The sequence below is a fragment of the Schistosoma haematobium genome, chromosome 1, assembly GCF_000699445.3.
Source record: "Schistosoma haematobium chromosome 1, whole genome shotgun sequence".
Classification (NCBI taxonomy): domain Eukaryota; kingdom Metazoa; phylum Platyhelminthes; class Trematoda; order Strigeidida; family Schistosomatidae; genus Schistosoma; species Schistosoma haematobium.
Window position 1 is genome coordinate 18,830,457 of NC_067196.1, and position 18,286 is coordinate 18,848,742.

Genomic DNA, 18,286 nt, shown 5'->3' on the forward strand with positions numbered 1-18,286 from the left:
AACTAAACTGTCTTTTACATGAACGTATAATATCAGTTGACGGACGATACATAATTATTTAGTTACCGAAAACCAGTGATGAAAGCCAGAAATATTTACTTTCATCTTTTTCTCGACTTAGTTATGGATGAAGTTGCAGGCAATTATGTTTACTTCAGACTCCACATGGACTTTCTACTCAGACTTCAATCGACTTATAAAACAAACGTACCTTTATCAGGAGAAAACACGAACGATTTATCGGATCATTGACTTATACATGTTGAATACCATAAGTGCTTCGGCTGGATTCTCAAGGTGTTACAGAGCAACGCTTGATTGAAACAGAGTATAAACGCTTAATTTAATGTAACTAACTTCAAACGAGAGTGCAAAACTTGGAATTATGCATTTTGTGAAAAAATCCTACCTACAGCACTTTCTTCGGTTAGCATAACTGATCAAGCAGAATGAATAGATTGTTAATTCTGTTAGTGAAGAATATCAAGCAACTGTTGAGAATCAGTAGATAACAATAGAATGAGTTATTGCATATGCTGCTTCGCTCACTAGGTCACGTGGATGTCAAATAAAGCCTTGTCTATCTTGTTCAAAAATTCACATAATTTTAATGATCTAAACATGTTGAAACACTCGAGTTACACCACAGGAATATGGATTTTGGTTAATATGTACCACCCTAGACTTGACAAATCGATGGTACAAGTTGCACAACCTGATAGTTCCGTTTAAGAAAAACACTTAGGATGGAGAGACAACGAGATGAAAACGATCATTTTACCTAAGTCTACTAGAACATACCAAGTCAACCCGTTAACCATAAACTTTGTAGAATCTGAGACAGATGTGCTACACCACGTTAGAAAGACAAGATGAAATAGCAAAGTGGTTGAAGTAGTAGTGCTTGTTAATAAAAAACTAGGCATTGCGAACTTACTTTGAAAAGGAAGAATGAAAACAGAATAAAAAGTACTAATATTCTGAAAATGCAAGATGAATGGATTTGTGCCGCAGCGACCGATTTTGAGCTATCTACCAATGTTTCAAACCACAAATAGCAGTCGGTTCAGATAAAAAGTCGACGACTTCATGGAGTAACGTCACGTTTTGGTTTGGGCACCCCTAGCTTTTCTCCAGCCTATTATTATCTGTCATTATTGTGTTGAGGTACGTAATGGTTAGGTAAAATTAACACATATCTTAGCTAACTCAGTCTATGAATACTTAAAGCTTCACAAATCGAATTGCTACTTGCATGTAATGTCCTGTACAACTAGCACTGTTCACCCGATGGCTCCATACTTATTCACCAAGTAAAGGTTTTATATACTCTGAGACAGTGTGTTGGTTAATGATCCAACCTGGCTTTGCAAACAAAGGTAGATAAAACGTGGTTCGAATCTGCGATTTTCTAGTTGAGAGTTCTTTAACTACTAAGGCACAACTACCATACATAAGCAATACTTCGAAGATATCTATGGTCAGGTACTTGCAGTTTACGCATATTTCCGCTATATAGACCGTTCCAGTCTTAGAGCAACATACGATGGGCCGCTGTATATTATGTAAATCTTTTGATTAGAAGACATCATGCGTGAATGATGTGATTTATTTGAACACAGATATTGGTACAAAGGGGCACCAAATATATATGCGTCACTGGTAAAAGCCGAAGAGATGTGAATGAGTTGAGATTTCGTTACTCCTTAAACTATCATGGGTGATAAGGCTTTCAATAAGTCACATTGCCCTTGCCACTAGTTACTTTAGTCCCTATGATAAGAATATACATTGAGAAAGACTACTCCTGGAGCAACATTTTGCATTTAGAGGGAGGTAAACGCATTCTAAATGCTCTTTTAATTGCTACTCAGGGCGATTAAGAACTGGTGTCAATATTCCTACCAAAAAAACTGTCTCCGTAGCTGGTGTGGATAAGGGAGTCTCTACGTTAGGTGAATATTGTTGTTTCCAAGAGCATACTTAAAACAAAGTTAAATAAAAATTAGGGGACGCGAACAGTCATGATGAACAAATACATTTAGGCAGTAGTTTGGGAATGTCCTATCCAACCACCAAACCTTGTTTATTTTTTTACTAGAGCAAAAATTTCACTTTGAAGATAACCACGATAAATTGGTGTCCGCCAATAATGTCTACATTTACAATTTACATGTTAGGGCACTGATAAAACATAGAAATGGTTTCAGATCAGTAATAACCAAACCAACGAGTTTTCCCTAATTTACTTTAACAGCTACAGTTGACTGTGCATTTATTAACGTAGTTTATACTGAACCACCGTTAATTGGATTTAGCAGCAGACGAAGAAGAGAATACAGCTTGGAGTTGTTTAATACTTAAAGGACTCGACTTTCAGTCGTTGAGCTACAGCTAAGAGCTTTGCTTCATTTTGATACATGACAGTAATACTAGTCTTTATAAAACGTTGGTGGCTAAAAACACATGAACGTACATTTGGTTACCGATTTGCGTTAAACTTTAATTATTGACCTGACCAAGACAATGGTCAGCAAATAACTGACCTAATGTAGTAAGATACATCATTTACAAGCAAGTTGAATGAGCTATGGTACAAATATGGTAACATCATTGTTGATGATGTAGAAGTCCCAAATATAACTTATGAAAAAAACCAGTTTTAAGTTCGCATATCAGTTTAAGGTCAACTGTCAACACATTTTTGTTACATTAATTTATTCAGTGAATTTTGTTCATGGACTTTCAATGTGTTTCCACTTGTGCAGATAATTCTCCTAATGTCTTGACCAACAAGTACTACACTCACTCTGGTGTATAAGGAAAGAAGAGGATATAATGGTCTCATTCACAGTATTGAAGTTGGAGTTTGGTGCACGGGCGTATCAACCATATGAGAAGCGAACATTACATTTTGAGGTTCTTCATAAAACTAACAATCGGTCTCCGAGGATACACACTGATATTTAAATTGTGCCAAATTTAGACGAGTATAGCAAAGCTGAAGCGAAGTCAAGTATGAAGTGTTGAAATACCGTAACAACATTATTTTTAGGGATGAGATTTGCACTTTAGAAATACGAAGTTTAGCTGACGTCCTTGATTCAAATAGTTTACTTACACCGCTTTCTGAAAACACGGATCCATGTGGATATAGAAGGATCAGCTTGGGAGCAGCTGTATGAAGATATTAACTCAAAGACATGTAAGATGGTTTGTGTCAACATTATGTTCCCTGAATTAATGAATAAGGACTGATTCATCTGGAGTTGAATAAATAAATCTCAACCAGACTATTAGTGATGTACTAGACAATAGGAACTCCAAGATACCCTGACAGATTAGGGTGTGGTTTTAAAATAGTCTACTAATCTAATTTTGTAGACCATTATCTTATCCATACAAATGCGGAATTAGGTTAGGAACGTATAAACTACTTACAGTTTTGTGTGATGGAGGAGAAAAAAACATAGTCATATAGCCAAACATTAAAAATGGACTGATTTCAGTCTGACGAATGAAACTCAACTCATCTCTTTAGTTGGCTAACACTGATTATAAAATTTTAAGGGTCAATTTGAGTCACTTAACTTTACGTGTAGTTAAATATGTTTGGCAATTTTACTGTGGGGAAACTAATAAATTAGGATGTAGAACACAGCATCCTAAGTTGAGTAGCGACTTACTTTTGAAGGTAAATTATGACTAATACAGCTATCTCTGATAGGCGAGACCATAACTTATGGACAGCGTCTTGAATTTTGGCACGAAATCCAGTCATTCACGCAGTCAAATGACACTTTGGAATTATAGTTGATATTAGTACGTGATGGAAAACCTTAACTCCAATCCCTAACTTTGACTTGTAACCTCGAATACTCTCCTGGCCCTAGTAAGATGGTAAAGTTTTCCAAGTTCACCAAGATTCTTTGTAAATTATGGTCTCGTCGATTATTATGAACTGGTGTTATAACTCTCAAGTTTAGCAGCAAACTATCGCTGGCTAACCTTCTTCCGTAGTGGCTTAGTAGTAATTGGATTGTTACAGACTACAATAACCAGTTGCGAATGCTCTACTGCGAATTTTTCATTCACGTCAAAAAGGAAAAACAAGTACAAGATGCCCATCAGTTGAATCTGACCGACAAAAACCACAACCTCCCCTTTAAGCACTTGTCCTAACAGACTAGACAGTGATAAATTATTTTATATTAGTAACTCAATCAGGGAAGAAAACTCAAATCTCAGAACATTTTCAGGAATAAAACGTTTCGTAAAGACTCACAATGTACTTGAAGACCTGATGGGAGGAGCAGGAGCATGGTGAGGAATCTCTGATCCATGAATTAGGAAAGTAGCAGATGGCGGTGAAAGACGACTGAGATTATTATCAGAAGGACAAACATGGTCATCTAGTTCGCAAAAGCTACCCGCATTCGAGATCACGTGACTTTCTTCACCTGAATTATTTGCCTGACTAAAGGAACGGTCTGGCATCATGCGCAGTTGAGGAATGCAAAATGTTAAAATCCATTTAAGTAAACCCGTGAAAACATTGTCCATCCGAATTCGGAAGGCTTTTGTGGAATTATATTTCCTGGAATCAGCGAGAATTCAAGAAACATGTTCTGCCCGCTAGTAATCAGAAAGTCAATTAGATATTAATCCAAGAACGCGAATAACTAGTTCAGTGTCATAAAACCAAATGGGACCACAGTACAACCAAACGTGCCTCCACAATTCACAGTTATTAGTTATCTAAGTAGTGCAGAAAAACAACATGCAACACCCAATTTTTACAGAACAAGAGTTAGGGGTAAAAATGAGTTGTGTGCTTGAACAGCAAATTGAAAATAACCATCACAAATCAAACATTGATTTGAGGCTTAAAGTCTGATTATTATCCATATTTTCGTAATTTCACTTCATCTGTACGACCACTTTTAGTGACCATGAAAAGTTATTAAGGCCATCATGGAATTTTCCTTGTGTAACTGCTTATCATTAGAAACTTTGTGAAGCATTTCAATACTTGCTTTGCAACTTGTTCTGACGTCGTTATTAATAGTCTACTTTCAGTTTTGGTGCACGAGAGGGTTAATCCAAGACCATAACTTAACTTTAGACCTCAATCCTAGCTTTTGTTGCTTGATGATATACAAATGAATATTTGGATCACGTGAGTGGTACTAGAACGAATAACCAAATCCCTTCAACATATGGACTCCGGAAACTGAAAGCAAAGTAAATACCCGTTTGGGTGGACAAAATAGTTAGAGAACGGAAGAATTCAGCTACAGTATGTTGGTTTGATTAGTCAGTTCAGTGAGGGATTTTCTTTGGACATTTGTCTTGTTGTGAATGAGTTTTTTAAACTCAATATAAAAACTCGAACTTTACTTTCCTGATAAAATGTGTCTTATACCATACGAAGTCTTGAAGCAATACAGTGTGTTAAAAACGGACTACATTGTATAGTATATATCCTAAATATTTTCCAACTTCCGGCACATCATACGAACTGTAACCCTGGCGAACACATATCCTATCCAAATTTTACTTCACAAAGTTACATTCGTAACTCCGCCCGTAGCTCTTCTAGGGTTACTGCCGGTCCCAAGCCCGGGTAAAGGAGAAGTGTTGGGCATGTGGTTAGCGGTCCCATCCCGTAGAAAACTAACTCGCTAAAAAACGCTAACCAGAAAAATGTTACATTCACGCTCCTGAAAAAAGTAGAGGAAGAAATCGGCAGAACTAACAACAAACAGTGGTTGATAAAACTTGGCTTTCGCAACGGGAGGTGTGCCTATCATCAGTCAGAACTCAAGCTAAATGCTGATGGAACTTCAGGTAAACCATGAGAACTAAACACAGGATGTGAAGCATCTTAACAGGGTGTTATAGCCCAAAGCCGCCAATCAGAAGCAGTAAATTATCAATCGAATCAAGGACGCGTAAAACGCGTGCAAGCAGCCATAGTCCTGATCGGTCCTGCTTTCCGCCTAGCACAACCAGTTAAGTCCAGGACACCAATCTCAGCCTCCGCAATATTAATCCTTATATTTTAAACATACTGAGTTTATATACCAATCAAACAGTCCACAACGTAGCATAAAATGAAAAATAACATTACAAAAACTGGCCAAATGTGGCTGTGAATGTGGGAGGCAAAGACTAATGGACAGGGCATAATTCAAGAATGGTAAAACGTTTAATAATGGTTCATAGGTCAAAATAAAGCTTATAATAAGAGGAACATGACTATGAATAGTTTAGTTATTTAACAATTATACGATAAAAATATAAATTTAGTATTGGCCCATAAAAGGATCCCAAAGTTGCCATTCATTATGTTTATTGGGACCTAACGCATGGAAACAGTGAGATTGAATGTCGAAGAGTAAAGTGAGGTAATTGCATATTGATTTCGAAGAACTAACAGCAACGTAAATTGTTCAGATGCACATATCGCTTCATCACCAATGCATGTTAACTAGCGAAACCAGTATAAGGCATAAAACATGGGTCCTAGAAGCTGCAAATGCGAGGGAAGAAATCTCAGTATCTTTTCAGTGGTTGTCTCATTACCAGTCATATAGCGCCAGAGCCAACCCAAATCCTTTGCCCCACAAACATAGGTGGACTGAAATCATCACCCCCATCACCAATGTTTTCTGGGCAGTGTTATGGTTGATGGTGGTTCTTACGGACATTTTCTGAGTGTTTCCTATTCTCCACCCGAATATCCTCTAGTCTCTTTAAGTCTTATTGAGTCGTCGTGCAAGGTAATTTTAAAACTCATTGTATGCGACACCATCGACAGTTAAACAGCATGTTATGGAGATTAAAAGAAGACTCAAGGGACATGGTTATTTACTAGATATGAAAAACGAATACGAAGTATATAACGAAAGAAAAAAGTATAAAGCACATGATTTTGCGATTGTGAAATATAGAGTTTGTATTACAGATGGTATTAGGGGGTAAAATATTTGTGATTAGTGTTATGAACACAAGGTGTCAATCGGTCGTCTATCCACAAGTTTATATGTTAGTTAGGATCGTTGAATATAGTTTGACTTAGATAAGCTGTATCGTACGACCAAAATTTTGAACACTACGGGATGGAAATAGTCCATATCAAATAAAACCAACTTTGAACAAGAATGGGCACGTCCTTTCCATCATGTATCAACAGTTCTGTTGTCAAGTCGTGAATACATAAAAGGAAAATAAATAAAAACTACCTAGAGATGGTTATGCAGCTATCTAAACACAATGAAAGGTTGATCTGAAAACTTCACTAATGTCCAATCATCATTGTACAATCAACATAGAATCATAGAGGTTATATACTGAATGTAAGATCCATTTTGAATGTCTTGTGTGTGTGAAAATCCCTCCATATATATACTTGCACTTTGTTCCTATTGATCCCCTCAGTTGTACATTGTTAGTTTTTTGTTTACATTTGAATTGTTAATATTTGCATTTTATTATGGTTTTTATTTTTATCACGCCTTCACTAAGTTTTTGTGTTTCTTCTCGAACTGCATCTATGTTGTTTTACTTGACACTTGTTCTTGGCAGCAGGCATATTGATTTGCTCCTCCTTTTGTGTGTGTTCTATCCAGTCAGGATAGAATAGCTTTCATTTGTTGTGACTGCTAATTTTCGCGCATCTTTTATCAACTTCTTTATTTATTGCAATTGAGATTTGATTGATTGAACAATTATTGGTTGAATAGCCAGGTGGTAATATTTGTTTAGGTAACGATTTACATTTAAATTTATGATGTATTATAGAACCGCTATTTACCCAATTATTTGTTTTGATTTTGACGAGCAAGGGCGCGTGTCTAATCTACCTGGAAGGCTATTCAGCAGTCCAAACCGTAGTTTGGATTCGACGCTGAAGTATATTAAACGAAATGTTCTAAACAAACAAGGGTTATCATTCTTTTTTGCAACAAATATTGAACGCCTACAGGAAAATTCCCACATCAAAAAGGACATCAAGGATCTAATTTTATTTGGTTAATTCATATCATGATTAGACTTACATTACTCAGTATGGATGCAGAACAGTATCCAAGAACCCAAGGTTTGTTCGACTACACTAAACTACGTGTTTGCCATGTTTTAAGAGATTATGAGATCATCTAAAATCGGTGAATGAAACGATGGTTCGGCAACACAGCAACAAGACAAGATAAATTGTTTCTATGCGTTTTAGGCTTGATAGCTAGAGGGAGAAGACCAGGTCCAGATGAAGTAAATATATATTTCACAAGCAGCCAGAGGCACGAATAACAACAAATACACAACTCAGACATACATATAAAGTATAAAAAAATCCTTGGAGAACGTTACAAGATAACATATTTAAAGACGGGACGGACCAGTGGTATCCATGGTCCTTCCAAGTCGGAAATACAATCTGATGGTAAGAATTAGCACTTTTGGCGTGAAAACGAAAAGTTCGAATCTTCAAAATTAAATTACAAAAGCAATATATTTACCAAATGATTTCTGGGGATACAGCATTCCTGACAGTTTTTTGTTTGATGAACGAAGCTTTTGTGTGTCATTCGTATTAGATAATCATATAGGAGCATAAATTTTGTGTGCAGTCTATGTGGAGTTTTTAAGCCCTCGTTCCTCCAAAACCAATCGTTTCTTACTCGGAAATCCTGACATATTCAGACACAAAGATAGTCCCGACATAAAAGTAAATTTACTGTTCTTACTTACTTACTTACTTACGCCTGTTACTCCTCGTGAAGGAGCATAGGCCACTCACCAGCATTCTCCACCCAACTCTGTCCTGGGCAATCCTTTCCAGATCCTTCCAGTTGTTATTAATCCGTTCCATATCTGCTTCTATTATCCGACGTAATGTGTTCTTTGGCCTTCCTCTTTTTCGCTTCCCTTCAGGATTCCAAGTTAGGGCTTGCCTCGTGATGCAGTTCGACGATTTGCGTAATGTATGTCCTATCCATCTCCATCGTCTTTTCCTAATTTCTTCTTCAGCTGGAAGTTGGTTTGTTCTCTCCCACAGAAGGCTATTGCTGATGGTATCCGGCCAATGGATGTTGAGTATCTTGCGTAGACAGCTATTTATAAATACTTGTACTCTCTTGATTGTAGTTGTTGTAGTTCTCCAAGTTTCAGCTCCATACAGTAGAACTGCCTTGACGTTCGTATTGAAGATTCTCACTTTGATATTGGTTGAAAGTTGTTTTGAGTTCCATATGTTCTTCAATTGTAGGAATGCGGCCCTTGCTTTGCCGATCCTCGCCTTTACGTCTGCATCGGATCCTCCTTGTTCATCGATGATGCTTCCTAGGTATGTGAAGGACTCTACATCTTCCAAAGTTTCGCCATCAAGAGTGATTGGATTGCTGTTTTCCGCTTTGAATTTGAGGACCTTGGTTTTCCCTTTGTGTATACTGAGGCCTACTGATGCAAAGGCTGATGCTACACTTGCTGTCTTCATCTTCATCTGTTCATGTGTACGTGATAGGAGGACTAGGTCATCTGCGAAGTCCAAATCGTCTAATTCATTCTGAGCTGTCCATTGTATTCCGTGTTTTCCTTCAGATGTCGAGGTTTTCATAATCCAGTCGATCACCAGAAGAAAGAGGAAGGGAGAGAGAAAACAGCCTTGTCTGACTCCGGTCCTTACTTGGAATGCATCTGTCAGCTGTCCTCCATGCACTACTTTGCACTGTAGTTTGGATTATTTTTTCTGGTAAGCGTATTTTTAGCGAGTTAGTTTTCCACGGGATGGGGACGCTAACCCCATGCCCAACACTCCTCCTTTACCCGGGCTTGGGACCGGCAGTAACCCTATAAGAGCTACAGGCGGAGTTAAATTTACTGTTCTTATTATTTTGAAATTACAGAACTACCAACTTGGTTATTTTTAGCCTCGTAAAATGAACGTTTTTGACTTATGGTAGATGAAATTCTAATTCCATGGTTTATATATGTACAGGCTTTCATTTACTCGGGAATATAGTAGGCCATACTCTGTTTTTTCGCTCTCCCCCTCCTTTCTAAATAAATTTGGTTCTTACTCAGTGCTTTCAACAAAATACGCCAAATTCTGTGTTATAGTTACGAAAATAAGTTGACCTTCCTGATCCATTTTGTCCTCACCATGTATATACAGCCGTTACAAACTGATATTTGACAATTCTTCTTTGAAATAAATTAACATTCATCAAATAAGTTGGAACTATCACAACATAAACACTTATTGTACTATCAAATTTCACCACATTTATTTGAAATCTTTTGTGTAATATATATATATATATATTACAGTTTATTCTTTGTTTCAAATGCCCAGTAAATTATGACACATTTCACTTTGCTTTGTCACTAAAGTCGGCCTAATACTCATCTAGACACCACACACTCCGTTTAAATATGATGAATACTATGTAAACATTATTGCAGATAGGAAACTGTTCTGGAACATGACATGTGGGCATTAACCAAGGCGACACTGCGTTACCTTGCAGTTTGGACTAGTGTTGATAAACTTACGTCCTATTCTGCGCATCATTTGAACTTGGTTCCTTACTCACTGAAACCTGTCAGTGAAATAAAATACAGCAGTAGTGCTATTTACGCATAAAGATAAAAATAAAGGGTAGAAGTGATGTGAAGCCTGGACATTTTATGGTGCAGCTCACCCGTAAACTCGGTACAACCGGCAGCTAACATTTTTTAGTAAGTAGAGAATATTGTTCTGTACATCATAAAACTTTATACAGTTAAGCTTAAAAGTAATAAGTGAGAAACAAAATGATGTTTCCTTATCAAGAGAAAAATGTTTTTATTGAACAAAATGCTATTACTAATAGACAAATTAGTTTAATGTACTCAAACTATGAGTCAGCAAAACTACAAGATAACAGGTACATAGAACGTACGTCAACAGAGATAGACATTCCTACGAGACGGGAAACGTGATGTCGTTCTTTAAGTGTATATAACATCAGCCAGTGACGATACAAGCAAACAAGAATATGGCCACCCAATGTGGCAGACGCTGGAATGGTACGTAAAGCTGACATTATATGGCAATGGTTAGGGCATTTCGAAAAAGCGCTGAATATTTTGTGATCTCATATTTGTAAATGCATGATATTTGTATTTTATGCTCCATATGTTTGACGGTGTTAAGCAGAACGTATAATCCAGGATTGAGAGATGGAAGTGATTTATGGAATGATATATAAGTTGATTTTGCGCATTTCGAAGTTATTTAAAAAGTTTTAAAGCCTTAAGAAACCGATGAATATACATGTGATGCGTCATATATTTGTTATTTTAAAATGCTTTGAAAATTTTCACTCATTTTTTGGTGAACCGTGGGTTGACCAGAAAAATCATACTCATGATAAACATTTTTTGCTAATAAATCATATTGGTGTACGATATTTTATGTTAGCGTCCTGCGAAATCCATAAAGTTGTGGCCACTTAAACATACCTAGCACTAAAAACACAAATTTTGCGCTGTATTTGACAAGAACCTAAATTCAATAGAAATGTTAAATCCAAACTAAGGTTTAGACCGAAGAATATCTGTCTAGGTGGGTTAGATACGCGCCCTTACCCAGTTGAAACCAACAACAAAGTGATTGGTTGAAATGACGGTTCTGAAATTCATTATAAATTTAAATGTACATTGTAACCTAAACAAATATGACCGCCCAGTTATTCAACTGATAATTGTTCAATTGATCAAATCTAAATTACAATAAATGAGGAAGTTGGTAAAGGATGCGCGAAATTACCAATCACAACAAATAAATGTTATTTTATCCTCTCTGGATAGACCACGCACAGATTCGTTCAGAAGATAATATTTGGTTGCTTTCTAACAAAGAGTGTTCCCAACTCTGGAAGAGTGTTTCAATTCACGACCAAAAATGCATAATTCCAGTCAACACAAGCAACACAATCAAAAGGGGGGACGAACCAACATGGCTGCCTCCACGACTAAGTATCAAGTAAAACAACATAAATGCAGTTCAGGAAGAAACATAGAAACTTAGTGAAGTCGTAAGAAAAATAAAAACTATGATAAAATACAAATATTACCAACTCAAATCGAATCAAGGAGACTAACAAAATGTACAACTAAAGGAATCAATGGGAACAGACTGCAAGTGTATACATGGAGGGATTTTCACACACGAAACATTCATAATTGTTCTTACAGAAATATTGTGGAGTTTCTGAGGAGAATCGTGACATTCACACAAAGTCAGTTTAAATTCCCTAAATCTTCTTAGATGACATTTCCAAGTCTGTGGAAAATTCTGTCTTTGTGTCGCATCCCACCCAAGATTCCCAATGATATGCTCCAGAGATCAGGAGTCTGAATCAGTTTCAAAATTCTACCGTAGCCATTACCTATTGTAGAATAACAAACACTACTTAGCCATTTTCTTTACTTCATAAACAGTTTTAACGAGAAGACTTATGACGAAACATAGAAAGGACCAGATGCTATGTAAAGTGAAAACGAGTTTTCATCTAATATCACGGCTTCTCTAAGAAAGTTCTGAATTCTTATCATTTTATTTTATCGTGTGGTATTGAATTCCCTAATTACAAATAAGTTAGTGATTACAGAAAACCCTTATATACTGAAGTATTACTTTGAAACAGCCTCATGGCTTTTATTCGTCATGATATACTGAGCTGAAGTAGGACTTCCTTATTGTAGCTCTTCGAATGCAGGCAAATGAGACATTGACGAGATGTATAGATAGATAGGCACAGACTTTGCAGCGTATACGATAGTATGTTTGCAATAAAATAATGTGATATAACCACAAACGTTGAATTACATAAATATGGTGCATGTATAGAGACTATCGCAACAATTGGATACAAAAATGTCAAATTCATCATACTTTATGCAGATGCTCGAGAATTAATGGACAATTAGGCAAAAAGGTAAAGTAGCACACGTAATAGCCCATTTTTACAGAGTCTATCGAAAAAATGTTATGAATAGATAGCGAATACAAAAATGAAGGTATCGGGAATCGCTGCACAGGGTTACAGTGCTCTTTGCGATTCAACCTTTCAGAAGCTTGTAGTTTTTTATAGTCAGAGTTCTGTTGAATTTTCTGTGCACGTGTTCCACAGTCTGATTGGGTTTGGATTCAACTGTAATCGCTAGTTGCTGAACTTGCATTAACGCGCCAAAACCACATTCAGTCTCCACATACTTTCGGTCAGATAAATGATTATGACCTCACCTTCATTTTTCAACGACAAGCCTATTCTGTCTGTATCTGACTCTAACAAATTGTTCACGCCCAATAAATATTGGATGCAAACACCAATTACTTCTATCAGCAATGTATTTCATTCTACAGGATTTCCACCATGATGATAGCGAATTACCTTTTTACGCCTCAAGTTGTTCCTTGAAGCTTGAGCTTTTAACCGAATGTGCAAATGTAAATGACATTCATGGAGCGGTTCTTGGTTTTCGCCATTCGATTCACGATTTTTGACCATTCGATGAGATATCGTCTCCCAATAAATTACACAGTATCGGATAGTAAAACGCCTACGAACGCATTACTTCTCTCACACCACTCTTCGATTAGATTTTGACATCTTGTGTTTCCTAGATGACTCATGTGTCAACTGATACAATAGTAGATAAAAATAAACTCTAGTGCAAATAAAGCCTTGTTTGCAAGGTAGTGGACATTTATCATGCAGTTAAGAAATGAGGTAGAAGTTGGAAAATTACGTGACACATGACTCCAGTCGGAAAATACGAAATTAACATTGTCAGCAAAATGCCAAACAACACCAAAGCGTTAGTTTAAACTAAAAACTGCTGGTAAAGTAATAATAACAACTTCAAATGGACTGAAACATAGACGTGACACACATAAATGCATGATTGATGGATGTAACATCGTATATTAGGCGGAACATATTCCTGTTCTTAAATGAAGGTTATACGTAAAGGGATTTATACAAACACAAATATGCTCGTGAAAAGTGACCATCAGTGACGCCTAATAAATTCTGTGGTAGCGTTGAAGACAAATTTTTGGACAATTTCACATGGATGTTTAACACATTCTTATTTCCCTCTGACATGTATTACGCTGTCTGTATTTTTCCTGTTCCTCCAATTCTTTTTAAACATCATGATATACCGCCGAAAACAAGTATATGATGTACATAACTCCATCGAACGTCTCATTTTAGGCTCCAGATATTTCGGAAAGATATGTACTTCATTCTACCAGAAATCTGCTTCTAAAGTTACCTTGAAACCGTCCACAAGAAGCAGAGAGCGATATGTTAGAACTGGCACTTTTAACTAAACGATAAGTTTCTATATTTAGAAGTAGATGTGAACCTTATTTACATTGCTAGTTGACCACTAGCTGGTCCCTGCAACATAACATCCATTAGACGCTTTGACATTACGCAATCCAGTTTTACTACTTCCAACTATATTCTAACGGATTAAAATATATTCCTTTGTGTTGTTTGAGTGTATATATTGTAAGGTGTAAACTTAACTAAATAACTTACCACAGTGACATTTACACAAATTTCATTTCATTGGTTAACTGGGGTCCCTTACATAACTTATCGTTGTCCGAGAGGAAATTATTATCGTTATATACTACAAAATAAAAATATTTTCCATAGATTGTTTATATAAAAATAAACTTGTTATCAGCATATATATTGGAGATAAAGGATGTGCTCTAATGTAGGATTAATGTCACTTGGATATTGAGGACAACGAAGTATTTAGCTCATGTGCTCTGACAGTGATGTTTTGCAAAGGGTAAAATCAAATATACAAACTGACTGGTTTTTTGAGGCAGTTTTTATTACCCGTATGGTTTTTTGTATAACGTCAATGTAGAACCTTCTATCAAAGATGAAACTTTCCGAGAGCAAACCAATTTCCGTTTTCTTTAATTTTCGTAGGGTTACAAAGGGCAATCGGTTAATAAAACACATTTTCTTAAGCTAATTTCGGAACTGATTCTCACCCGACGAATCCCACAATGCCGTTCTCTTGACCATATTGAGAACTAGTACACTACCGACTGAAAACGAATGACCGTAGCATTTCAGACCCTTGGAATTCCTTCAACGTATTCGATTATGTAGGCTAAAATTTATCATGTTTTGAATTGAAGACTATGGATATCGGTAGGATCTTGCCAAAAAGAAAGCACAATCACCCTTATGAAGGTGAAAAGTGCTTGCTCTACTCTATTCCAACTATTTCACCAAGCAGATGCTAATCTGTTGGATTTGAATGGAAGTAGCTTAAGTGCAGTCAAAAAATTACATATAATTCCTAACGGCATCTCATTGATTAATAGCATCAGCCCAAACAGTACGTCCTTGTTAATGACGACGAACGAAAGCATGTTTTATTTATCCCTAGCGAGTGGTTAGCAATTTTTTGTTTACGGGGATGATGGTACGTTTACAGATATCCAAATGGGTGCTCTTCCTCGCGAACATCTGCCGTATTACATCATAGTGGTAACATGACATCAGTTAAAACTATGTGCTTCTGGATGACTACCGGATAGCCAAGGGAATAATGGTATCATTCACTGAGGTGTGTAAAACTGAGAAGCTGAAGAGGTAGTGATAAACGTGCAATAAATTTGTTGCTATAGCTGTCAAACAAAAAATGAACGACTAATTGTACACTTCCGAAGAACTAGATGTTTCTGAAATTGAAGTCAAAGTTGTTGCAGTTGAGTATTTGGTAGCCAATATTTTGGCTGGGAAATTCTAAACATCTATTAAGTACATGCCTGTGAGGAGATTCATTTAAACAGGAAAGTTTTCACTACCGCTTCTAGCTGCTTCTGAAGCTGCTGTTTACACATACATTGCACTCATACTAAATATCATACCAATAAGCCATACAATGAGAACCAAACATTTCTAATCATTTTTCAGACGCTTACCGATCTGTTTAGCAAGACTGATAGGCTGACTGCTTATATAAGAAGCCCATCCGTCGTCGTGAAGTACAAGTATAGCAGTAGTTCAGAGTCCTCGATTTTCGCATGAACACATCAAATATACAATTGCGATTAAGAACAATATAAAACCTAAATATTCCGCGAAAAATTCATGTGTAATCTTTCAATGTCTTAATATACAGTTCAATTTATAATTCATCATTGTTTACACGGAAGCAATGTTTATACACTGCGCTTGTCATTGCAAGATAGGGCCACTTGGATGAGGTGACTAAACTGTGACTGCGTGTTCACATTTAATTGTCTTCCTTGAACCGTTCATTTGGTTCCTTGGAAAACGCCCACACAACAAAGATTAGTGCAGCACCAATCTTTGTTCTAGCTCTCTTTAAGATAATAAAGAGAATTAAGTGAATGAAAAACTAATAAGGTCAGCAGCGATGTCGGAGACTTATAGAACTATTTATTTCGGTAATTTATTTGTTTCTAAAGCTCATTACCATCCTAGCACGGTTGTGATGACCCTGGGATTTAACAGCCAGAAGTTTGAGTTCGACGAGCTTGCCGCTGGTAAATATGTCAACCATGTGCCAACCAATATATAGTTGTCTTTCTCCATTGTAAGAAGCAATGTGGTACAACATAGCCAGAAATTGTGTAATGAAAACCTCGATTCATTGTATTAGTCGTCAGTGTTTCATCTTTCCCAGTTGTTCTGGTAAAGAAAAAACTAAGATGCAAATGCATATCTACATACACTCATACTTGTGTTAGCATCCAAAGTGTGCAAAAGCTGGTGTATATGCGCATATATACTATGCGACGGTGGGAAAAAATTGGACACTGAAAGGTTGTTTTTGAAATTTTATTAAAGCATACGTACACATACATATGAATATTAGAAGAACCATTTTTTGAGTTTTCGCTTTCGCAACAATGATAAAAAAGAGAATACAGTTAAGTGGTTGTGAGACACACAGACGAGACAAAACAAAAACTTACACAATTCCCCACGTGCTGTAGTTGTTTAGATTTTCTGGAGACCTTACGGTTCTTCAAAAGCGGGTTGTTCTGGGGTGGTTATTAAACACCAGCCAAGTTTCGTCATAGTCGTAAGACTTGTATTCTTCAATTGTCTAGTAAGAAATTCAACGTAAGATAGGGTTTTCTTCGAAGTAAGAGGCCTTCAAACTCTGACATAATCGCTAGCTCCATGCTTATCGATAGTATAAAACTTATGTTCACAGTGAAGTACTTTAAAGAGTCCTTCGTATGCAGCAGTCGATCGCGACTGAGTTTAAAGGCCTATATAAGGTCTTGCACTTTTTCATACAATCAAGATATATTTCTCATGGAATAATAATTGTTTTGTTCCAATGACTAGGACGCCTTACCCGGGCAGGCATTATCAGTCCCATCAGTGATGTGCGAGGAAAAGCTGCACCTTAACTGAAAAACAAGCTTTGAAAATTAACACAAGTCCACCAACCTACTATCCTTATTACTGAAGACTGATCTAAGCCGAGAATTTCAAATGTCCGAAAATGAAATTCCTTACTTATACATCAATTCTTCGGTATTGTGTACATTTAAAGACGAATATCTGCAGAGATTGTTCTGATGATGTCACAGGTATTCAGTGTTTGACAACGCTTCTACCAGTAACACCTTCTAATATATTTCGTTCCCACCAAGAGAAATCAAAAGACAGAGTCGAGGAGACCGGAAGAGTATATTTGGCGATGACCAATATATCGGAATTCTCTGATCTAATCTGGCTAGCGATTGCGGTTGATGTTGAGCACGGCGTTACCACACGTGATCTGGTGCAGATGCCTGACCGAGCGCCTTCAGCTAGATGAGTCCACTAAAACATATGGTCAGCATCCAATGTCGAAAACTTAGTGCTATTTATTTACCGCTACAGATCACTCCCCCCCTAGTGGGGCAGTGACGACCCTAAGACGTGGCCAGCCAGAAGTTTAAACCCAACGAGTTTGTCGTTGGTAAACACTCTTCTGATAGCTTACTAAATTTAGCAGCGTCTGGTCGTCTTTCCTTACTATATGGGACGGAGGTACAACATAGTAAAAAAGAAAATGTACAATGAAAATTTCGGATCCTCATAAACGTCATCGTTCTTTTCCAGCCGTCCTGGAAAAGAAAAAGAAAATGTAAGTGCATGTCGAAATACACTCGTATGTGCGTAAAAACACAATGTCGGCGGAAAAAAAATGGAAAATAAACTCA

The 18,286-nt window shown here is 36.9% G+C and overlaps 1 protein-coding gene across 1 annotated transcript in view; it reads right to left on the bottom strand.

Annotated features, from left to right (window-relative positions):
• PAK1 (p21 protein (Cdc42 Rac)-activated kinase) overlaps positions 1 to 9,619 on the bottom strand; it is a gene marked incomplete at both ends in the record, with an annotated part of 31,132 nt that extends 21,513 nt beyond the window's left edge. Inside the window, 2 exons of the mRNA XM_012938945.3 lie at positions 4,286 to 4,597; positions 8,763 to 9,619. Coding sequence (XP_012794399.3) covers positions 4,286 to 4,597; positions 8,763 to 9,619 — 1,169 coding nt within the window. The remainder of the gene's footprint in view (positions 1 to 4,285; positions 4,598 to 8,762) is intronic.
• Positions 9,620 to 18,286: the final 8,667 nt, after the last annotated feature.